Raw genomic sequence first — 19,692 nt, forward strand, 5'->3', positions numbered from 1 at the left:
GATGATGCATGTCTAAGTTTTTATTGTACTCAGCATAAAATCTAAACAGTACTTTATGAATCTCAGGCAGACAAGTGATGTGCATGCAAGTTGAGTTCGCTTACAGAGAATGTAATATTTGTCATGTGTGTGGGAAAATTTGTAAATTATCTGGCTTGCTTTGGAGTAGGAAGAAAACATGAGATGCAATAACTTATGATATAAAATGGCAATGAATTTAGGAAATGTGACAGTTTTTTTAGCAGCATGCTTCAGTATGTAAATAGTTACATTATGGTCAGTTTCCTCAGCGAGACTATTCAGTATCTTTAAGTTAGACAAATTACATAATGAAAAACTTTCAAAGCCATCGGCAGACAACAGAGAAATATTTTTCTGCATGTGATTATTCGGGACAGCATACCTAGACAGAAGAAACATAGAAGGGTTTTTTCCATCATTTCTACTGTTGTGCAGTGTTGCAGAATTTTGAAAATGGATTTTGAATTATCTTTTTCATTATGTAGTAGTTTCAATATTACTAAATACTACAGAAAATAAGAAATCAGTTACAAAATTTTAAAAATCTGCTATAATTGTATGGAGCTATAAAGACCAAACTGTACTCATTTTTCACTATAATGGATAGGTCTGCTTTTTGAAACACTTTGCAAAATTATGATACATAAGTAATACCTATTTAATTTTTTTTACCTTAATTGAAAAGAACTTTTGCCCAGTAGTAAGAAATATGGGAAAGAATAAGATCACAGAAAGCTTCTACAGCTGATCCAGCACACTCAGAAGAAATTATATACTTTACACTGTTACATATTGGCCTTGCATATGTTGTGCATAAGTTAATTCAGCATTAATATGTGTTTTCCTGATATATAATGGATGTACACTTTTTCCTGGCTCAGAATCATTAGAAAAATAGTCCCTAAAATTGAAGATGCTATATCCTAACTTTCAAACCTTTGTTAGTTTCTAATGTCCTACATCAGGTTTGAAACAGGAAGCAATAACTTACTGCTGATAGTTGGTTATATTTTTGGTTTTCATGTAGAATGAGATATTTTCGAAGGCATTTTTACCTTTTTTTCTGGACTAAAATAATTTTTGTCCAAATTCAAGCACAAAATAAGAGTGCCAAGTGTGGTAGTCATTAATCTTTAGAAAGTATTTTTTTGATTTTTATTTGTGAGAAAGGTGTTTATGTCAAGCTTATTTAAAACTGATATAAACATTTAAGTATGTTTGTTGTCAGTTTTTGAAGGCTTCAGCAGGACATCATCTTGCAAAAACATTGTTTTGTTTTTCTTTAGAGAAATTAAATTAGTAATAGAAGCTCACACAGTCTCACTTCCTGTATGAGCTGCTAAGCATGATCAGCAGCAGACATGGAGATTTGTGAAGCATTTGCTGATAGTTTCCAAGATCTTTCAGACATTTTAGTGCAGAGGGAGGTTCTCAGTGTGTTCAGGTAAGAACTTTGTTGTGTTTCTCCAGCTTTCATCTCCATGATGCTGACTTTCGTGCAATGCCAGCTGCTAAATGCCAAAGAGTTACAACATTAAAAACATGTTGGCCTAATGGTTTACAAAGCTTGATAATAAAGAAAGATTTTTTTCTCGTGCTTGATAGAAGCATAGTGTTGCTTTGTAGAAGCATAGACATTTTAGGACACAAATTCAAGAGATTGTTTTTTCTCAAAGCTCTTGCTGGTGGTCTTTGAGATTGTTACTGGGTTTGAAAGGAAAGTCAGATGTTAAGGTGGGACTTTGAAGATAACAGTGTTTATGGACATATACCTGCAGTAGGTCATGATGGCTTAAATGTGTCATATTAAAGGTTAAAAATCAGAAGGGATAAACATCGTGATGTATTAGAATAAATAGTTTAGACAAAACTTTTCCAGAAGCACACTATTTAAAGCAAGAACACACACACAAAAAGCTACCTATATATCAGCAAGATACTTTCCTCGTATGCTAAAGGAACTGGAAGTTAGAGAAAAGGCAAAAGCAGCTAACCTTTCTTTTTAGAATTCCTCTTACATTTCATTTAATGGAACAGCTTGTGTTGTATCACCTACTCAAAATAGAATGCCACCATAAAATAAAAGCAGAAAGTTATTTAGCATGCACAGATTGATTTCTAAGTCTTCTTCAGGTACAAAAAGATACAGGAATACTGAAATACTTTTGTGTGGTCTGAGATTTATTGCTAGGTATTCATTTAGTGGCAGAAATTATTTCTCAATTACTGTAACATCTGACCTGTTCCAAATTGCTTCTAAAGGGTACATACAATAATCTTCATGCCTACCTCTCCAGCCTAGAGGAAAAATAGTTCAATTTCTTTTCTCTAAAAGAAATGAGTTTTGTTTTGTTTTAAAATGGATGACAGATGTTACCACTAATAAATCCAGAGAGAAACATGTTTGTTCCATTGTTGAAACCAACTAGAAGCCTGGCCCTCTCAGTCAGATGCTTATGTAGCATAGGGCCTCCCACTGAGTTTTAATTCACCACTGGACAGATTCACATCTTCTGTTATCTAGCATTCTTTTCTTCATTTGTACCTTCCTCATGCTACTTATCATGCCTGTTGACAAAGCTGGTGTGGCGTTTTTTGTGGTTACACTCATTTTGATGTACTTGACATATACAATGCTATGCTAAGCTTAGTCTGTCACACTGTGTATCCTCAAAGGCTCTCCACAGCTGTTTGACTTCATTAACTATTCTTCACAGAACAGTTAGTGATGAATTCGCAAAAACTGGCTTAATATGAAACTTTCCTCTATTCTCTCTCGGTTGCACTTCTCCCACCCACCCTGCCCCACCTGATGTGATGACTCTTCTGGCCTTCTGGCAATCACACTGGACTATTCAAACATTATCCCAGCCTTCATTTACATCCATGACTTCCAGCTACACAGAACAGCTGCTTTTTTTATGTCCATGCTAGTGAATTAGTGGAACTGAAACAGCACTGGGCTTTCTTAAGGAATTATCATTTTCATTTAGTGAAAATTTCTTCCATAAAAGCTAAGACAAACTGAAGTGAAATCAACAAGAAACAACCAAGGCTTACAATATAAAAAGATCAGGAATGATTGATGATCTTTGATCAGGTGGATAGAAGTTGGTGAGAAAATTACCTTAAACAGAAACTGTGAAATCAAAAAGCTTGCCTATAGTATACATAAAAGCAGTTTAATACTTACTATGCAAATGTTTAAAAATATTATGACAACATTTTTATTTATAATTTAGATATAATCACTCAGACTGTTACTTTTAATTTACACTGCCCATTGTGGATTTTAATTTAATTACCTTTTTTAAAGGTAGCACAAAATTGCATAATTATTTAAAATATTTTAAAAGTAGTTAAAATAATTATGATGTACTTACAGGTGTGAACCTTAATTTCAGCATGTAAAAAGTTTTTTTAAAAACCCACTTTTTTGCATCCCATGTTCGTATGCCCAGCCAAGTTCCTGTTTCAAATTACTGATGATATAATTTGTAGTGGAATTAGTCAAGTAAGTTGCGTCAAGAGTCATAGCAAAGCTGAGTAAATCTGGTATTGTTCGGTGTTCAACATCTTACAAATGAATTCCCACATCACTTCTCATTTACAGTTCCATGAGAAATATTAGCTGCTGTTGCTAGAAAAATGAGAAAGTCTCACGTGTAAAGTAATCTCTCTCCTTTCAGTCTTCCAGAGAACCTGGTTGAGTATGCTCTATTCAGCTCACAGTGATTCACAATACCTCTTTCAAGGCCATGTGAATATTATGTGAAAAATGTGTTGGAGGAGCATAGGACAGAAGCAAGCTCCCAGCAGATGAGAGCGACCACTGCCTTGCACCACCAGGCAGGACCTCTGCCGTGCTTCAGAGCATGAGTATTGAGCGTTTTCTTCCACACCATAACTCAAAATACAGACATTATCTGTCATCTCTAGTATCAGCAGTCACTATTACATTGTGAAGCATGTTAAATTCCAGACTATTCCCACTTACTTCATCTTAAGGCAGCAGCGAAATCTCAGGTGGAATTCAAAGTTACAGGCCACAGAGAGTTCTAACATTGGGTCTGGGGGACAGAACAATCTCAGACTGTGACATCATGAGCCTTTGGGTCTTTATGAGATTAAAACCTTGGAATGTTGGCTGCCTTAGCCATATGTATACTATAAAGTGTTAATATGGCATTCTGTGTGACTCCATGATCACTAGAGGTTTTTTTATCAGCATTGGTTATTAAACTTATCAGAAGACTGTGAAAAGCTGGATTTTAAGCAGTGTTTGTCCTCTGCTACAGAGAAGCCCTTCTGTATCCTTCCACAGCAGAAGTCGATGGTGTTTTCCCCTTGTAGCATCCTTTTCTGGATAAAGAACTTATTTTAAGCAATGAAACTCACCCCAAACAAGAAAACAATTAATATTTACTCTCTTCACTTCTTTTTGTTGCACCTGTTCTTCTCTGCTAACAGATCCATGTTAGGAGATAGGCATCTTGTCAGTATCTGTGGGGGAGAGGGAATGTTGCCAAAGGTGGTGGCACACTCAAGTGGTGAGAGGGATTCCTCCCTCATATTCAAGCATATGAAGAGCAAAGTCTAGAGCTCTCCCATTCCCTGCATAGCCAAGCAATCAGAGAAGAACTTCACCATCCACTCATAAAGAAACTACTTTCTTCCTTCTGTTAAAGATTCATACAGGTTCAAAGATGCCATGTGTTTTAAAATTTACCAGCACTTTGGATTCTGTCTTTTGCTTATAAATATTAGGAGTACATGATACAAGACATTGTATTGTGTCTTATATCTTCCAGCATTTTCCTAACTGATAGACGCATGTTTATAGTGGTGGAAAGACTTAAAGTAAAACAAGCAAAGAAGACATAATAATGGAAGCTACTGTGTCTATTGCTTTTTTACAGTCACCTATCTGTAGTCATGTACACATTATGAATGTTGTGGGCATGTAGTTCAGACCAATGAAGATGAATGCTGCATTGGATGTAGAAAAAAGGTTCATATTTTGTATGAGTAACATTAGTGTAACACAGAATAGTACTGAATTTCAAGGGATATTATTTTCAACTGCATTTTTCCAGAGGTTCTTTACTGCTCTGACAACATATCTCTTTTTTCTCCATCTCTTCAGCAACAATAGGATTTCTGTTGGGTTTTTTCATAGTTATGTTTGCTATTTATTGAAATTATGCAGTAACATTCAAATTGTTACATCTGTAGGGATGCATTGTTGTGCTGGGCATCAGAAAAGCAGTTGAAATGCATAGACACTACCTTGCTGTTTAATTCACCACACCAAAAGTGTTTTTATCATCCTGAATGAAACATCTTTTGTTAAAATGTGAGGAATACAATTTCAAAACCCTTATTCCTCATTTCCTTCTTTTAAGGAGCCAAACAGTAGGTCTTTTGAGGCATCTTTGTAACCACTTGCCGAAGTGAAAATTCCCTCTTTCTAAAATATGCAAGTTTAATGCTGAGCTAGAAGTGCAGAAAATACTGTAGTTCTACTTTAAAAACAATCCTTCAGTCATGGTTTTGACAAGTTCCTTTGTCAGGTCCTTAAATTCTGCAGGTGTGACATTAATGTAGTTAGTGTAGTCTATAGCTGATGGTTTGGGCTACAGAGTATGTAGGCTGCATTAAAGAACATTCAGGAAGATTATGGCATTGAGGAAACAATTCGTTGAAAGCTGTGTAACATCAGTAACAGAAATGGCCATGAGGAGGAAGGGGAGAGACTGTATGGTCTGAGAAGTCCTTTGGCAGACTCCTCTTACTTCCTCTTTTCTCTTCTGAAAGCAAGAAAATGAAAAAGATGCTGCTACCCCCTTCTCAAGTTGAGATGTCAGAACTTAATTGCAATGACTTATTGCTTTATACTTAAGAATGAGTATGAAGTAACTACTTATAGAAAGTGTCATATATATTTACTGGTACAAATATTTTAACACAGAGTACTAATGAGTGGAAAGGAGAGGAAGAAAAGGAAAAGAATGCTTTTATGTGTTCTGGACCAGTTGGTATATTCAGGCTAACTGAAAGGTGCACTCTGGTGTACCTATGAACCTGCTGCTCATCTCATTATTTACTGCACCATAAAGCTGTATGTGATGGGAAAAGTAAAACTTAAAGGAAAGACTGCCTGCATTGCACTACTGTTCTACTTACCCCTTTATTTTTCAAATGAAAGCAAGGAGGAGTTAAAAGCACAAATATTATTATGTTAAAAATATTGACTAGATAGAGCAAGCATGCTTTTTCCTAATCTTGATTCTTGGCAAGCCCCAGTTTAACCCTGATTTAGTGTAATCTAAATCCTAACCCTGTCTGGAAACTAAGCCTTAAATTAGAAATAGTAATCATGGAAATTCATATTGCCGCCCTTTGCAGTCCTGTTGTCTTTTATTCACCAGAGCAAAATATATGGTTTTTTGCTTGTGAATATTTGCGTAAAGAAATACGTGGGATGCTATATCCTCTTTGCATCAGAAATTTAGCATTTCTTTTCCTAAATATATGGTACCCTGCACTTAAAACAGTATGTTCTCTGGCTTTGTTTCATTACCTCAGACTGATTCCTCTCCTTATGTTAGATAGGGGACATCTGGTAGGGATGCTTGGATTCCCTACCTTTTTTTTTTTCTTTCCTTTTTTAGAACACAGCTTTTTGTATTTCCTGTTACATTCCAAGTAAACAGAACAGACAGACATCCAAAGGTTCAGTCATAACCAAATTTGGGCACACTGATTATATGCTCTGCTCTAAGCTATGACACAAATCTGAGAATAAATCCTTAGTTTGAGGGTTGTGTTCCTCTGTAAGTGATGACTCTACAAATGTTGATTCTTCTTCAGAATGTCATTGTTAAATCCAAGTGAGAGGTATTCCATTGTTCATGTGCATGAGAATTGCACATGCAGAGCAATTTAGCAGATTTTGAGAACTGCTGAAAGGTGCAAATTCCTTTTTCCATTTTTATGTCCTTATGAAGATATCTAATTTCAAAGGCTCAATGCACTCATTTGTTAAAACAGAGAACTTATTTAAAGCTAAATGCTAATAACAATGAATGTTAACTGACTTAATGCAATGTGAAATTGCTGCTTCAACATTCATACAAATGATAATTCAGTCTAAGTGGCTCTATGTTCTGTTATATAGACATTACTTCGCAATTTGCAGGGTAATTGCATACAGAGCTACTAAACAAATTTGTTTTCTTTTGCATCAAAAGTGCTTTGCACATCTCTTCAGTGTATGAAGATATTTTGAAATGCATGGGTTTTGATGGGATGGTATGGACAGCTGTTCTTATGCTGAATTTTTACTGATCATCTTATCAATGTCTAATTCCCTTTCCTTGTGTAGTAATATTATACGTAATTAAAAAGAACTCCCAACCGATACCTAGATCTGTTATTCTAGTGTAGTCATTACCCTGCTTTACTGATGTACACCATGAAGTAAAAGTATCCATCTCTATATAGAAACTTTGAACAAAGGATCCCACAAAATAATTTATTGTGTGTTCTTAATTATTTCTGTTTGCCAAAATTTGCCTTTTAAAGTGTTTCAATATGAATAATGTTTACTGGCACTTTTCTGATACTTTATATATTTTAAATCCAGTTTAATTTATATGTATATTTAGAATTGTCTCTGGTTTTATTTTTAATTCCTTTATATGAATAGTTCTTCAATAATAATACAGAATACCAACTTCACTGTAAAATGGTGCTTTTAGTTCCTTCCGTAGTCTCTGATTTTACTGTTCTCAGTCCTGCATTCAGTTCAGTAGGAAGAAGAATTATTTTGAATAATATGGTCATGATGTCAAAACAGTGCAAATTATATGCTGCTGCCATCTGGAATACTGAAAATAAAAGCTTTATTTACACTGTTCTTTGAAATAATAAACTTTATTGTGGTAGTTTTTCTTCAGTATCTATAATGTATTCTGGGAATGCTCCATGTGTGCCTTTTTATTCTGTGAGCTACAGAATGACTAAAATTTGCCTGTGGCAAACCTATCAGTGAATCTTGAAATAGATTTGCTTTCTCTTCTTCCTGAATAGAGTGGAGGACCACCTTCCATTTGCACAACGAGAATGATTGGTTCACCTAATATTTTTAAGAGGCCCAGTCAGACACTAGGAGTATGTGTTTTAGTTAGGCAGATTACACAGATTTAACTACAGGTTAATATTCTGTTCTACATATGAATATGAACTACACATTTGTATTCTGGAACATGGGCGTTTGGATGGTGAAAGAAGTTAATGTGAAATTAAATACTTAACAAACATATTAGCCAGTTTTCTTGACAGCTGTCTGGCCTTGAGCCCTCATGCTATTACCTTGCCTTTATACTCTAAAACCCACAACCAAAGTCATCACAATTTGCTTTGGATACTTCACTTTTGTACTTCATATCCATATCATAGTAATATTATCATATTGTACTGTAACTCCAAAGGCTATTCATATTATTCAGTCTTTCTTGTTAAAACATGATGGTGATTGCCAAAGTGTTTCAGTTAGGTAGCTATGCAATATTTAAGACTTCAAGGCTCAATCTGTTTCTAAAAGCTAACACTCTTCCTGCTGCCAGCAGGGCCTACACATGATCTGAAAGTAACCTTTTACAGAAAAAGTAGTCAAAATATGAAGAATCTGTGGCAAAAATGCTCGATAAATATCACTGTCTTCCTCTTTCTTTAGCTTTCTATATGAGACATGTAGGTTTATCACAAAGGGTCAAAGCCATTGTTCTGGATTTCAATGAGATCTTCTTCTTGCTTTGGATCCAGCTTTTGTATATACATAGCCTTGATGGTTCACCTTCAAACATAGCTTGGGAAGTTCCTGAAATCTTTTGAAATAACTACATCATTAAAAAAAAAAAAACAAAAGAGAGATTGCAACAGCACATTTTTTCTTTAAGATGAGAGGAAATAGAGTTAAGTGATGAACAGAACAGAGTGTATAATATATGGTTGTGGCACAGCAATGTTTTTTTCTGTCAATACCACTTAAAGGTAAGTATGGCTTCTTTTTTTGGTAGGGCATAATTTAACTTATGGTTGTTTTCAAGATACCATTCCATCAAAATAACTGTTCACTCAAAAACCACTAAGTTTGAGTCTCTACCCTAAATGCTGTTGCATTTATGAGGGCAAGCGCACCTCCAGGACAAATGCAGCAACATATAAAATTACATATTTTACGTTTGTTTTAGGTATACTTATACTGAAATCTGAATGTAAAGGACAGAGTGCTTTTTCCAAACAAGTTCCCTTGAAAGGAAAGCAATTACTGTACTGGCTGCAAGGATGTTGTTTACAGAACACAGAATCACAGAATTATAAAATGGGCTTTGTTGGAAGGTACCTTACAGATCATCTATTTCCAAACCCCTTGTCATGGACAGAGACACTAGATGAGGTTGCTCAGAGCTCCATCCAGCCTGACCTTGAATGCTTCTTGCCAGGTTAAATTCCAGCTTCACCTAGGCTTTCCTGACGTTATCCCTATGCAACCATACTTCATCTCTCTCCTCAGGTCATCACCCATCCTAGCTTCAGCTACCTCTGCATTTGCTTCTTTCCCTTCAGACTGACCAGCAGTTCCCTACTCAGCCATGTCATTCTCTTTCCTTTCTTGTCCAATTTCTTGCTCCTGGGGATTGCCAGCTCTTATGCTCCATGGAAGACTTCCTTAGAAATCTGACAGCTCTGTTCTGCTCCCTTGTCCCTGAGAGAAGTCTCCCATTGGATCCCACTGACTATCATCTTGAAGAGCTCGAAGTTTGCTTTCTCAAAGTTCAGGGGCCTAACTTTGTTCCTCGCCTGACCTATATCTCTCAGAACTGCACACTCCACCAATGCATGATCACTGCAGCCCAGGTTCCCTCCAATATTGACATTCAAGATTAGCTCATTTATGTTGGTGCCTATCAGATCCAGTATTGCATCCCCTCTGGCAGAACTGCTGTCTGTTCCCTGGCTCTCAGTTATCCCCCATACTTTCCACAAGTCTCCTGGAGTGACTGCAGTTTGCTATGCTGCTTTCCCAGCGGATGTTGGGATGGTTGAAGTGCCCCAGAAGGACAGGCACCTGAGAGCATGATGCTTCCTGTAGCTGGAGCAAGAAGGCTTCATCAATAGGCTCCCTTTAATCAGGGTTCTGTACTTAAAACCATCCACAAGGTTCCCTTTGTTGCCTTGGTCCCTGATTCTTACTCACAGGCTTTTGGCCTGCTCATGGCTGTTGTTCAGAGACAGCTCTTCACTCTCAGTCTGCCTCCTGATGTAGAGGGCAACCCCTCTGTCTCTCTTTCCTCACCTGTCTCTTCTGGAGAGCCTGTAGGCATCGATAGTCACATCCCACCAAATTTCAATAATGTCCAGGAGGTCATGACTTTCTAGCAGCACAGTGGTTTCAAACTTCTGTTTGTTGTCCATTCTGTGTACATTGGGTGAGCAACATCAAACAAACTGAATATACAGAGAGAGAGTTCAGAAATAGAAAGAACCATGATTCAAAGCAAGGCAAGGTCTTTTTGTATCATTCTCTCTAAAGGACTCATCTGGTAACCTCTCTTTGTAATTGTCTTCTACATTGTTCAGATCATACACTGAAAAATAACTTGTAGAGTTCATGCAGCAGTTGGAAATCATAGTAGCACAGTACTAAATGCATTCTTTTAATGCCTTAATGGAATACAGCACCTTTAAGACATTTAACAAATTCAAAGAATGTGCCCTATTCCTAAATCCCTTGTATCTGTCATCCTAAACAAAATATGTATTACATGTATAAGTCAAAAAGCCACAAGGACAGAGAAACCTGACCTTTAATGGCCTCTCAAAATGACAGTACCAAATGGCTTCAGAAGGTCAAGTCTGATTTAAATTGTTGATGAATTGGAAAGTAATTGACTAGAACCGAGTATTACGTAGGAAGGGTGGTATATACTATAGTTTAGAGCCTAATGAGCATATTAATGATCAGTAAAAAATATTTTTCTGGTCACCTCACTTAAAATTGTAGGGGTACCAATATATAAAAAATTTTGTAATAGGTTTTTTCACTGTCATTTAGATGCAGTTGTTCAATGATTCGGTGCTCAGCTTTGTTTCATAGAGTGTTTGATGATCTGTCAAACTTGGTATCATTAAAGTGTAAAGAGAGTTTTCTACAAATCACAAATAAACTTGGAGAAAAAAAGGCAATTAAAATCTTAAAAACTAAATCCACTGTGATAAGCCCTCCAATTAGAAATTTCATTATTTCCCTGTCCATTTGATGTTGACTATCAGGGGTTTTTGCCAAATACCTGAAAGCCAGGTTGGATACAAACCACAACTGTCAAAAATGTTACAGTTCTGGATATCTGAATGTTACATTGTGATATTTCTCATGAAAATTTCATGAAGCACATTCATTCAAAGAGATTGTATGCATAAGGCAGATGGATGGAATTTAATTGCCCTTATTAAAAATAAGAAAGGGAGGCTCTTTACTACTCCATCCTATTAACATTCAAGATAGATTATCTTTGTTGTACACTTAGGTATTTGCAAAAGGGACTCTAGGGTTTTCTGTATAAGCCAAGTAGGAAAGGTCAGGACATAAAAATCCTGTTCTGTGTCGCAAGTCAAATTTTGTCAGCTAATACCAAAGTAAAGACTTTGTGTTTATAAGCAGACATGAAACATACCCTTCTTTGGGAAGAGCCTATGGCTGGTGAATGATTTGACATTTATCCACTGATTGGTAGAAATCCTAGTTCTGAAGGGTCATGGAAGCTTGCCAGAGAGTTGTATTTACTGTACCAAAGCCCTGGGATGATTGGTGAATCCGACATGCAGGCTATTTTTCCTCTGTTCTTCCAGTTGCAGGTAGTAACATTGAAAGAAACAGATGGACCCACATGGTTCCACAGCCAGTGTCATCACCAAAATGTTGGTTTCATTGGTAATGGAATGACCTACATGGCACCAGGCTTCCTAAATGCAGATGGGATTCTGCTCTCTCAAAAGGGGAAGAGGGTCTTCGGTCAAGGGCTAGTGGGGCTTATTGAAAGGGCTTTAAATTAGGTATGACAGGGAGGGAGATACCATCAGATTTAATAGTGATAAGGTGTGGGACAACATGCATTGCACTCATGCTAGTTAGGTAGCTGAGCCAGAAAGAGATGCTCAGAGCCTGGAGAGAGCATGCAGGTCAACAGTAGAGCACCTGAGGGACAGTGCCAAGACATTCCAGCAGCACTAGACAGAAAGTCAGCTTTGTTGGGGAGCAACTTAAATACCTTAATGCTAACACGTACAGCACAGGGAATAAGCAGATGGAACTAGAGATGTGTGGATGCCTGCAGGGCTGTGACCTTAACTGGCATCATGGAAACACAGGGATGTCTCCTGTGAGTAGAGTGCTGGAATGAAAGAATGCAGCCACCACACATCATGGCAGTCCAGTGAAGTTCCCTCTGACAGGAAAGTAGGAAACATGATCCCCACTCTTATAAAGGGAAACAAGGAAGCCCCAGGGAACTATAGGCTAGACATTCTCACCTCAGTGCCTGGCAAGATCATGGAGCAGATCGTCCTGTAAACTGTGCTAAGAGACATTGCAAATAATGAGGTGATTTGTGACAGCCTGCATGGCTTCGCTAAAGGCAAACCATGCCTGACAAATCTGGTGGCATTCTGTGGTTGGTTTACAGCAGTGGTGGCTGAGGAGGGGCAGCAGAAATCATATATGGATTTGTGCAAAGCATTGACACTCTCCCACATCATCCGTATCTCTAAACTGGAGAGGTGAGAATTTTGACAGGGAGGCCGCTTGGTGGACAAAAAATTGGCTGGGTGACTGCACTCCTAGAGTTGCAGTCAACAGCTCTATGTCTAGTTGGAGAGCAGTTGGAAAGAAGTCTAGTTGGAAAACTGGAGATCCCCAGCTTTGTACTGGGACCAGGGCTACCTGGCATCTTTGTCAGCAACATGGACAGTGGGATTGAGTGCACCCTTAGCAAGTTTGCCAGTGACACCAAGCTGTGTGGTGTGGTCAACACACTGGAGGACACAGATTGTCTTATGTTTACCTTAACAGACTTGAGAGGTGGGCCCATGGGAATGTAAGGATGTGCAGCAAGGCCAAGTGAATGGTTCTGTACCTTTGTCGGTGCCATTCCAAGCAAAAATACAGTCGGTGGAAAATGGATTAAGACTTTCTCTGGGGAAAAAGGCAGAATTGTTTGTAAATGAAAAGTTTGATATGACCCTGCAATGTGCACTCACTGCCCAGAAAGCCAACCACATCCTGGGCAGCACCAAAAGAGGTATGTCCAGGAGGTCAAGGGATATGCTTATACCCCTCTGTTCTTCTCTTGTGAGACTCCTACCTGGAGTACTGCATCCAGGTCTGGGGCCTCCAACACAAGAAAGACTTCAACCTGTTTGAATGAGTCCAGTGGAGATCCACAAGTTGATCAGAGATCTGGAATACCTCTTCTGCAAAGAAAATCTGAGAGAATTGGGACTGTTCAGCTGGAGAGGATAAAGCTCTGCAGAGAGCTTATTAAGCCTTCCAGTACCTAAAGGGGGATACAGGAAGGCTGGAGAGGAGCTTTTCACAATGACACATGATGATAGGAAAAGGGGGATATGCCTTAAGCTGAAGGAGAGCAGGTTTTGGATTAGATCTCAGGAAGAAAAGCTTTACTGTTAGGATGATGAGACATAAGCAAGTTGCTCAGAGAGGTTGTGGATACTGCATCACAACGTGTACAAGACCAGGTTGGATGTGTCTCTGAGTAACTTGGTCTAATGGAAGAGGTCCCTGTCCATGACAGAGGGCTTGAATAGTTTAGGACTTTTAAGGTCCTAAACTATTGTGTAATTGTATGGTTTTCTATGTGCACTTGTATTACAAACAATTAAGTACCTCTTGGGCAACATCATACCCCAAGAACTACGAAGATTTATAGGCTATATTTGCTTGGTATACGTTTTTCAGAAATGTCTGAAGACGTACCTGGCCTATTTGAAAATACGATACTTCTTAGTGAAAGAGAGTTGATTTTGAGCAATTTCCCATTAGTTTTATCCCCTAATCAATTGCATGACAGTAACGACCATTCAAGACATTTAATAACAAGTTTTAGAGTTAACATTGATCCTCTTTCTTTGATTATTTTTGATTTCCATTTTTGAACGGAAATAATATTAACTATTTTGCAATAAAAATATTCTTGCCATTGTAGTGGAAATAAGGTGGAAGATGGTGTATTTCAAACAGATAATTTCAGCTATGCTGACTTGATTTCTGTCAAATTTCCTGATCCTACTGTGCTTTCAGTGTTATTTGCTAGAAGGTGTCATATTATGAAGGCCTATTACTCTTGTTCAGTATTTTTTAGTATTTCAATATTGACCACACTAGTGTGAGGATTTTTGGCTGTATCTGACTGTTTTAATAGACACCATTGTATCTATTAAATATCAGTATGAGTATTCTGTCACTTTAACTGTGCTATCCACGTCATTCCAATGTTTAAAATTTCTCAGTGTTTTGCAGTCTTAATGCATTCATCCTCACAGCACTTCCCTGTTGCAGTAAAGCACTGTCATGTCCATCTCACAGTTGGAAAATTGAAGCACAGGGGCCATAGATGTTAAGAGCAGCAGCAGATAAGTAATAATGATAGAAGCAAGAAATGTAACCTGGGTCTTCTGAACCACTGGCCAGATCTTATCCTGCATGATCATGCTTTTTTATTTCTCTGATGTAAAGAGAAAGGGTTTCCCTATTGTGGATAGACATGGTAATTCAATATTTCACATAAAATAGTAAGGGCTCTTGCAAGCAGGGCAACATCAGTGTTGTACGGTACCATAGTATGAGTCATAGTATGCATGCTAGGTAGTGTATCTCTTCTGATTTTATAAGTATAAAGTTTGTAGCCATTTAAAATGGACTTTTAATTTTGTATCAGCATTTTGATCAATGTAAGTTAACAAAAAATGCTGCCTGAGTACCTGTTTTTTTCAATCAGTTCCTTGTATACAAAAAATTAGGTGATCAAGGAATGTTAAGCAGGATGATGATTTGGGCTTTCATGCAGTAGTGCACAACTGTGAAATCCCTCAATTTATACCTTTCTCTTTCAGAGGATCAAATTCCTCGAGGTTTTCCAACCATTGATATGGGCCCACAGCTGAAGGTGGTTGAACGAACTCGTACAGCTACCATGCTATGTGCAGCCAGTGGCAATCCTGATCCTGAAATTACTTGGTTCAAAGATTTCTTACCTGTTGACACAAGCAACAACAATGGCCGCATCAAGCAGCTACGCTCAGGTAGGGTCTTGTTACTGTTTCCACTGACGCCCAGAGTTGTTCTCTCTCACTTTTTCTTTCTTTTCTTTCTCTTCCTTTTTTAAAATTTTTTATTTATAGGTAATAATTTCTCTTTCTCCTCTCCTTTTCTGTGTTACTGAGTGTGTTGTCCATGTCTGTGATGTTGTCATAGCTTTCTATAGAGTCTGTCTCTATGTGTTTTGCAGCTTCTGTTTACTCCACATTGCTCACTGCTGTGACTGTATTTTTTGATAATTTTTTTCTTTACTGCTTTTTGCAGTACTTGATGGATCCATTTTCTCCTCTTTCTTTCTTCTTTCCTTTTAATTTTTTTTAACAAATTTATTTCAACATTGGACTTCATTCAGAAATTGCAAGGAGTACCAATGGTTATATTCATCAAAACCAAAACCTGCATTAGACACTTCAATTAAAATCTAAAATGTGTTTTGTGCTGTCTTTTCCACATTTGACTTCACCAAAGATTAGCCAGTTTGGACACATCTTCTTTCCTCTCACAAATACATAAAGCACAGTACTTCTTCCCATGCAGATTTATACCTGAAAAAAAAGGAAAAGAAATCTTTGGGTAATCTATGGAATAAAGTTGGGGTTTTTTTGCTGGCTGAGCATTTTTCCAACACATTTAGCCACAGTAGTGTGCGCCCACGCTAAAGCTTTATGAAACCTATATTTTCTGGATCTACAGAAGTCTGCTTTTGGTGTAGATTCCAGCTTTTGCTGCTCTCTCTCTCTCTTTGCCCCTTGCACCTCCCTAGTAGTTCTCTCACTCTCCTCCTGCCCTAGTTTATTCTTTTGCTCTCTTTAGATTAAAAACAAAAACCAAAATAACCAAAAACATCTCTAAATTTATCAAGTTTAAAGCTTATCCCGAAATAAGATTGTTGGGATATAATGAGCTTTTTTCTTTGACAATTGTAGTAGATATCGTTGTAGAATCTAAGTTGTTTAATCACGTGTCTTCCCAGAATTCTCAGCTTTTGACCTGTCCTGTGATGTTAAATCGTCTTGTTAACTGACTTTTTGCTTGTTGTCAGCAGAACTGTGTAAATTAACCTTCTGTTAATGTAAATTAAGATTTTTTCACATGTGACATAGATGATTTAGTATATAAAGCTTTAACTGAAAACTTTGTACCAAATTATAAGGAATATAATAATATTTTTATGCTGTCTTTCTTCTCTCCGTATTTAAATCTCCAGAATCTATTGGTAAGTGCTTAGTTCTGAAGCGCACTTCACCCCCACTAATTTCCATATTCAGATTATGATTATTATGATTATGATAATTATTATATGATTAGTATTATTATTCTTAAAATGCATGGCATGCATTTTACTAACAGTCAGTGTAGTCACCAGATCCCTGTAGTGGCGCACACGCACACCTCCACAGAAATGTTGTCTTATCAGTCATAGCAACACCTAGAAGAAACAGTACACATGTATCACATAGATCTAGAACAGTAAATGCCATAATCCAGCCTAAACGACAGTGTTTGTTTTGAGATAGCCTTCGGTGTATCCTCTTTTTATATATATATAGATATATATATACTTAAATAGAATTTCCAGTATTTTCCTAAAATATGTCATAAGTACAGTTTTGTAAAGTTTCCTTTAAGTATTTGAGGCATATTTGATACATATCTAACCCTATATAACCAAAAGTCTAAGAACTCAGATGCTACTCTGAGAATGGCAGTGCAGCCAATTGTAGCCTTTTTGCCCTTTGTGGTACAATGCGACTTGCTTTTATAACCTGATAATACTATCTAATATATTCCTGTTTTAACAGTATAGTAATTCAAGTTTCTCTTAAGACCTTATTTAATTCTGTAAATCTAATTTGATTCTTCTTCCAAAGCCCTAGCCTCCTTCTTCTCGTACTAATGCTTCTTCTTTCTAATCTTATTTGCATTCATATTATCCACCCAGGTGGTACACCAATAAGAGGTAAGAGTGCTGAACTAACGTTCACAGAATGATCTTACTCATTCTTTCTGTCCTTTCATCCCTCTCATCTTTGTCCTGTTTCTGGTTTTGTTTTGTTTTGTTTTCTGTAGGGAAAAAACAAAACAAAACAAAAACCCACGGAAATGTCCATCATCTCATTTTCTTTTTCCTTTGTCCTGTTTGGTTATGATCAGTGACTCTCATATTGTGACCTTACTTTTTTCACATTGCCTTTTCCTTTCCCCTTTTTGTTTCTCCATGATTAAAAAAAAAAAAAAAAAAATTAAAAGTGATATGCTTCAAAGAAAGCATATCCAGATCTCCTGGCCATAGCCCAGTCACAGCGTACCATTTGTCCCTCTTTTTTCTTTTTCTTCTTCTTCTTCTTCTTTTTCTTCTTCTTCTTTTTCTTCTTTTTTCTTTTTCTTCTTTTTTTTAATTTTTTTTCCTTCCTCTTTTTTTTTTGTCCAACTGGAGCAAAAAAAGATCATTTTTTTTCTTCCTTAGCTGTTCTTGTCCTGGACCAAAGCCAAGATGGTCTGGAGAACAGTAGCAGACATGCAGAAGACAACATGGACTATCTTCTTTTTGTCTTATCTTTCATAAAAGGTTTTTGTTTTTGTTCTTCTTCAATCCTTTTTTTTCTTTAACTTCATAAAATTGAAAATTATGTAACCGCCCCTAAAAAATTACAGAAATGGTTTTTTCCCTTGACTGTGGTTTTGCCTTTTTTTTTTTTTTTGGTTGTTGTTGTTGTAGTTTTCTTTTTCTTGGAATTCTCTCACCTCTGGATTTTTGGATCTTCTAATCTACAGGCTTTGGAAATGAAAGGTTACTGACTCATTATTCTTGGTGGTATGTGGTATTGTTGGTTTTTGATACTCTAGCAAAACTGTTTACTTCTTTTGTGATTCTTGTTTTGTATTTTTCTTGGGTTTTGTGACACCACACTGCTAATCCCACTTGTGGATTTTGATGGGTGTCTTGGGGGGGCCCTCCTATGGTCCTCAGCAGTGGTTGGTTTGTTCTTCCTTGTTGGCGTAGACCATGCTTTTGAACCTTTTTGTCTTCTAATTCAACTGCTCTTTGTTTTTCAGCAAACGTACTTTAAGATTGTAAGTTGCGGAAAACTGTCTTTCTTTTCCTATCAATCTGCATGTCTTAAAGGAGTTTTATTTCTTTAAAATATTATTTTGATAATTGTAAGTGACTAATACAGTTTCTTTTTTTCACTTCAAGCAGCCTTTTTGTTCTTGCTGCGCATTTTTGGCTTTCTTCAGCAGAAGATTTCTTGAAGTCTGTCCTGCTTTTTTATGAGTACCACCTTTTGTGCTACTTTTATTACTAGACTGAAACAATGAAATAAAAGTTAAAAAATTATAATGACCCAACTACTTAATCTCTATTGTTTTATTCAAAAGCCATTCTTCCTTGAAGCAGTCTCACCCATCTTCATTTAATGGTTTAGGGAAGAGTATTGTTTAGAGAGGGTTTTGGTTTTTTTTTTGGCAAATGCTAATTGTTTTCCTGTGCTAGCACTGATGATGTGAAAAAAATAATCTCTGTTTTTTTCATTGCATCATTTTCTGTCTGTGCACCTTAGCAAGAAAATGAATCGACGTTGAGTGGACCTTCGCATACAAGCTTTTCATATTGTTGAGAGGTGTATTGTTATGGATGTAAAAAGCCTTCTCTGACCCTCTCTTTGGCAATGTATTTTATATTCATACAGGTGCCCTCCAAATTGAACTGAGTGAAGAATCTGACCAAGGCAAATATGAGTGTGTTGCAACCAACAGTGCGGGTACACGCTATTCTGCCCCTGCCAATCTATATGTCAGAGGTAGGAATGACATAACCCTGGCAACCACTGTTCATTCAGGTTCAGGGCTAAGATACTCTCAGGATCTATACAGTTACCACTGTAATAATGAAAATGCCATGGTAAATGTGTCAATTGTAAAATTAATTTTAAAGTGTAGAGGAAAGGCTTGGGGTATTTTGTTCTTTTAAAGCACTCTTGAGTCCAGTCTATCCTGTGGGTTAAGGTTTGTAAGTATATTTATATTTTTACATTTTAACTTCTGGTTTTTTTTCTGCATTAAGTTAAATTGTGCTTTGCATTTATTTTCTCTTATTGGTTTTGTTTTGTTTTGCTATTTTTTCAAACTCCTGAGATGCCTGCTCTTTGTGCCACTAATCAGCTGAGTGTAACCCCAAGGCATTGCCTACCTGACCTCTGCTGTCTAACTGCAAAGGAAAGGCTTCTAACTTTATAACCTTATGTATGCAGAGCACAACTCTATTTTCT

The 19,692-nt window shown here is 37.0% G+C and overlaps 1 protein-coding gene and 1 long non-coding RNA gene across 3 annotated transcripts in view; one reads left to right on the forward strand and one right to left on the reverse strand.

Annotated features, from left to right (window-relative positions):
* The window catches only part of PTPRD (protein tyrosine phosphatase receptor type D), a 1,173,827-nt gene that overhangs the window by 1,017,392 nt on the left and 136,743 nt on the right, over positions 1 to 19,692 (forward strand). For both annotated transcript variants that reach the window (XM_085043363.1, XM_085043362.1), the window contains 3 exons: positions 15,217 to 15,405; positions 17,364 to 17,381; positions 19,114 to 19,224. In XM_085043363.1, the coding sequence (XP_084899489.1) occupies positions 15,217 to 15,405; positions 17,364 to 17,381; positions 19,114 to 19,224 (318 nt within the window). The remainder of the gene's footprint in view (positions 1 to 15,216; positions 15,406 to 17,363; positions 17,382 to 19,113; positions 19,225 to 19,692) is intronic.
* On the reverse strand, positions 2,101 to 4,090 carry LOC146424804 (uncharacterized). Its single transcript, XR_014846937.1, has 3 exons — positions 4,019 to 4,090; positions 2,399 to 2,601; positions 2,101 to 2,319 (listed from the first exon to the last, which is right to left on the reverse strand). It is a non-coding gene; the product is annotated as an uncharacterized LOC146424804 (long non-coding RNA).

Source organism: Lichenostomus cassidix, chromosome Z (assembly GCF_008360975.1).
Source record: "Lichenostomus cassidix isolate B80296 chromosome Z, HeHo_3.0, whole genome shotgun sequence".
Taxonomy (NCBI): domain Eukaryota; kingdom Metazoa; phylum Chordata; class Aves; order Passeriformes; family Meliphagidae; genus Lichenostomus; species Lichenostomus cassidix.